This window comes from Frankliniella occidentalis, unplaced genomic scaffold (genome assembly GCF_000697945.3).
Source record: "Frankliniella occidentalis isolate FOCC.00 unplaced genomic scaffold, Focc_3.1 Scaffold102, whole genome shotgun sequence".
NCBI lineage: Eukaryota > Metazoa > Arthropoda > Insecta > Thysanoptera > Thripidae > Frankliniella > Frankliniella occidentalis.
The window spans coordinates 210,884-215,323 of record NW_026267231.1 but is presented as its reverse complement, the minus strand read 5'-3'; the positions used below and the strand labels follow the sequence as shown (position 1 = coordinate 215,323).

General features: G+C 51.0%; 1 protein-coding gene across 9 annotated transcripts in view; it reads right to left on the bottom strand.

Moving 5' to 3' along the window:
* The window catches only part of LOC113202765 (splicing factor, proline- and glutamine-rich-like), a 147,547-nt gene that overhangs the window by 24,391 nt on the left and 118,716 nt on the right, over window positions 1-4,440 (bottom strand). For 5 of the 9 annotated variants that reach the window (XM_052269784.1, XM_052269790.1, XM_052269786.1 and 2 more), the window contains 2 exons: window positions 3,659-3,827; window positions 995-1,096 (listed from right to left, as the gene is read on the bottom strand). In XM_052269784.1, the coding sequence (XP_052125744.1) occupies window positions 995-1,020 (26 nt within the window). In that variant the 5' untranslated portion in view covers window positions 1,021-1,096; window positions 3,659-3,827. Of the gene's footprint in view, window positions 1-994; window positions 1,097-3,658; window positions 3,828-4,440 lie in introns of those variants that run through there. The other 4 variants (XM_052269785.1, XM_052269791.1, XM_052269788.1 and 1 more) reach the window with 2 other exon arrangements.

Genomic DNA, 4,440 nt, shown 5'->3' with positions numbered 1-4,440 from the left:
GAAGAAGTGAGAGGGGGGAGGAGGGGGTGCTGTCAAGGCTCGTGGGGGTCATCGCAATCAAAAGTGCCGCGCACCCGCAGTCGAGGTCGAGATTGTCGGCGGCAAGACCCGAATTAAGGCTGGGCATCTGTTGTCTGAATTTTGACCTTCGTGGCGTGATGATGTGACCTTTGTTTGGCTACCAAAAACAGGAAGAAAATTAACTGATGTCAAGTCAAATGATCTCTAATTATTTTTACTGTGGGGACTTCGACTTCTCTGAAGCGGAACGAATAAAACGCGAAAGGAAATGTTGTGCCAAAAGAAGTTCGACTTTCTTCAGAAAAGAGATCGGGCAATATTTCCTATTGGGTGCTCCCTTTTACGGGCAACCCTGCATAGATAACAGTAAAACACGATGGGCAGGCCGCTCATTCAATCCAAACCGACACACGCACACACAGAGAGAAGCCACAACGCCCGTAAACACACTCACGCCATCCCCGTCCCAAAACCCAAAGTATTCGGTCAAAACGCGCGCCGCGCGTGCTCCTGTGAGAGAGGCTCACTATTACATACTGACACATTGGTTTTAATGCTCCATAAAAAAAAGAGTGGGAGAGGCGGCGGGGGGCAGAGTTTTGCGGAAGAAAGTCAAATGGCGCATATTTACTGCCTTCTAATGGGGCGCGCATTACGGGCACCGCTTATGGACTCGCCAAGGCGACAGGTGGAATCGCTGAGAGACATCTCTGTCTCTCGTCATGAACATGACGAGGTTGAACACGGTGATTAGAGGCGTGTGGCGATGGCATGAGTTACTGATCAACATGCATGATTGTTAGGGGACAGAGATTAAAATGACTTGGGAATCGTCGTACATTCACACATGTTTCCCTTGACTTACAATTAGTTAATCAGCTACAGTGAGGTATTCACCAAAACCAAAAAGGCACGTTATTGTTGTTATGGCTGTCATATCAGCCGTTACTTTAAAAAAAAACTTTTCCATTACCTCAAATGTGATCGAGCCCCGTACATGGTCGTACGACTTTGCGCTGCTAACGAGAATTAACAACCTCAACTGAATCTCGCCTGCCTCTCTCTAGTCCGAGTACTGAAACAGAAATGAGAAAAAAATCCTTTACAAACCGAATCGTCTGTCTGTGTTCAAATTTAGTCTTTGACAGATGTTGTTAGCAAAATCTTTAAACGTGAAAAGCCGAGCAGCGTATAGTTGAGGGTCGGATTTTCAGTCCGCGAATGAGATGAGGGTAGCGCAGGCTGGGACGCAACATGGCGGCACGGGGGTGGCGGAAGGGTTAGGGTGACTGTCAGCCCGAAATGCAATTTCCGCCCCACCCCATGTATGCAGATGCCCCCGGTGAATCAGCCTGATTATGTTTATATCCCCACCCGCTGCTAGCGGCTGCAACCGCAGCAGTGTTGCTTCGGTCTAAATTGAATTTTTGTGCAGAAACCCTCAAAAAATATTGTCGACAGAAATGGGAAGAACAGCACTACAGTCATTGTCCCTAAATACGGACGATTTTTAGAGAAAAAGGCCTGTAAAATCTGTAGTTTTGACAAAATTAAAAATCCGCGGGGATTATAAAATCTTCGGACCGAGACACACCTACAAACACCTTGAACGGTTTTTTATCACCAAAGGTGTACCAGTGAGCCACGCTAGAAGAGTGTCCGTATTTAGGGCCCTAAGCGCCCTAAATACGGACAGCCTTCAAAAATTATGAAAAGTGAAAAATTGTTGGGGGGAATAGAAACTTCATGAAAAAATTTGACCTTACCCTGCCAGTGAAATTTTCTTATTTTGTATAGTTTAGCCGCCAGAATTGCTTAAAGATCGTTTTTAAAGTCGTTTAAAGTGCCCTAAATACGGACAGCAGTAACTTTTGCATGTAAAATCCTCTGTCCGTATTTAGGAGACTTTCGGAAATCGCTTCTCAAACTTGACACAAGTGACATAAACAAAATTTTCTTGTGTCATCTTGTAGGTGAAGAGTCAAAGTTTCACATATGTCAACCTGAAAGTTGTGCGATCACCCGCCGTTAAGAGCCCCACATTCTTGCAAAGCAGTATAAGAATTGTCCGTTTTCGTGGGGCTCCAAAACGCAAGTTTGGCATTTCTTGGAGAGAACAGTATGCAAGAAATCGGGAGTAATTCTTCAAATCTCGATTCTAGAAGGCCTAACCTTTCCAGGGAACCCTCGGTAGCTATATTCCGGATACCCATTTTCGATTTAGGGGCTTTACTAGTAGAAAACAGCAAAGTGTCCGTATTTTGGACGCTAGTCTGTATTTAGGGCACTTGACTGTATACTGTATCTGCTTCAAGCTCGCGGGCCCTGTTACTGTACCCACAATGTTTATAACTTTTAAAAGATTTCAGAGGGCCTCGTGGGCGTATGGGCTCGCGCGTGACTCCCTTCCCCAAACAGTGTATCGCAGCGCGTGCGGACGTGTGTGGGTGGCTCACGTCTCATCAGCCGCCACACGGGGGGGCGCGCCGCGACGGGGCCCCCCGCACACACTGCTCGTGACACCATGTGCTTCATGTCAATGTCAAGTCGACGGGCTCGCCATGAGCGGCAGCCATGAGACCGCCATGAGGCGCCCATGGGTGCGGCGGCGCTCCGTCCTGGCGACTCTGTATAATTAGTAAGCACACACAAGCTGAATTCCTTTCCCAACCTCTCATTACACCTCATCGCGACGACTGATAACTGCGCAATGCTGACGTCATATTGTCCTCTGCAGTCACCATTAGCTGATTGCGCTCACGGCCGCGAGGTGCGCTCGGCGCAGCGTTTCAACACTGAGCAGCCATCATGGAGCGGCATCATCAGCCAGCAGCAGGAGCAGGGCCTCGACGTCCAGCAAGGGCGCCGGCGCTGTCGCAAGAGAAGGTGTGCTGCTGCTGCTTGCGATGAGTTCACGATGTAAAGGCAATGAGAGCACGACAGTGTAATGTAATACGGGGTACCATGACGGCGCAGGTCGTGAGCGCAGCCATGTGCGTCACAGGCTCGTGCACACGGGCTGCAGACAGCAGGGCTGCACGCGCAGACACCCACGAGGCGTTCGCAAGGGCTTCCGTATGCATACGTTTTAAATAATTTACGTCGCCGCCGGTTTTTGCACCTGAAAAGGGCGAGATTTTCAATCACGTTCCTGAAGAAAGGTGCTGGGGCATGATTATGAGATAGACGGGGCCGCCAGCTTCTGGTTGTACAGACGTTCTGATGGGTTGTGGTGCATTATTTTTAACATTTATGAGGATGCGAGGAGTGTGGTGACAATGTCGACTTAGCTGATTCTTCGAGGGCAACTAGGGACGGTAGTATTCCTTTTTTTTTTTTTTGAAAGAGTATCGGACCAAAGAAAATGTGATGTTGAAGTGGATCATATTGGGGACATCCCTCGTACTAATTTTTAATTTTCATTCCCCATTGTTTTAGAGCATGCGGAAGAAGTTGCACCTTTCGACGACAGCTGAAGGCGGAATGGTGTAACCGGGGCGGGGGTCAGCGCGCCCACAGCCCCTTGCACACTCGCTGCTCCTGGGCCATCAAGCCCAGCATGGCGTCTCATCTGCATGGAAGTGGCCCCCAGCTCGCAGGGATGCGGCTTGCGCAGCCCAGATCAGATAGCACGTACCTGTTAGAGAGTTGCAGGCGGGCTAAGTCTCGCAGGTCCAGGGCGACGGATTCTCTCACACATTCCAGGTTGAACAGGGGGGGCTGCGGCGCCCTGGGCGCGCGAGCGACGCCGACCGTGGCGCCCTCACGCGGGGTGGCGAACAGGAGCTGGGGCGAGCTCGCCGCTGCTGGAACAGAAAACAGAACCGGATTAGGCCCAGCGATCACCGCCCGCTAAGAGGAGTCCCAGTTTACGGGCGACGCTGAGCCCCGGAGGGGGCCACGGCGCGGGGCTGGGGGGTGGAGTGACCGGCCGCGCGCCAGGTAGCAATGGCCAAGCCATGTGCCTCTAACGAACCAACAGCTCAATCTCAGCCAGCTGCCAGGACATGTCTCTATCCATTTTGGCGACAAAGAAAAATGGCGCGCTCTATCCGATTTGGCCGTCGTGGTTGTCGTTGTTCGCGTGTAACGGCCGATGCGAAGAAAGCTGTGGAGGGAAATAAAAAAGAAGACAAGACGCGTTTCAAAGAAACGCTCGCAGTGTGGTGATGGCGGTGGACACTTTTAATCCTAATATACGTGAGGAAATGAACGGCTAGATAACGTGGGGTTGCCTGACGGTCTGTGTGCGATTGTGTACGTGTGTGAGAGAGTGAGTGTGTGTGTTCAGCGCAGTGGAAGCGCAGGCGAAGGAAGCCGGGGGCCGTGCGCGGCAGACAGGAACGCGCGCGCGCCGCAAAAAGAAGAGGATCCGATGAGAAAATCGTCTCGATCGGGTGGGGAAGAGGGTGGGGGGTG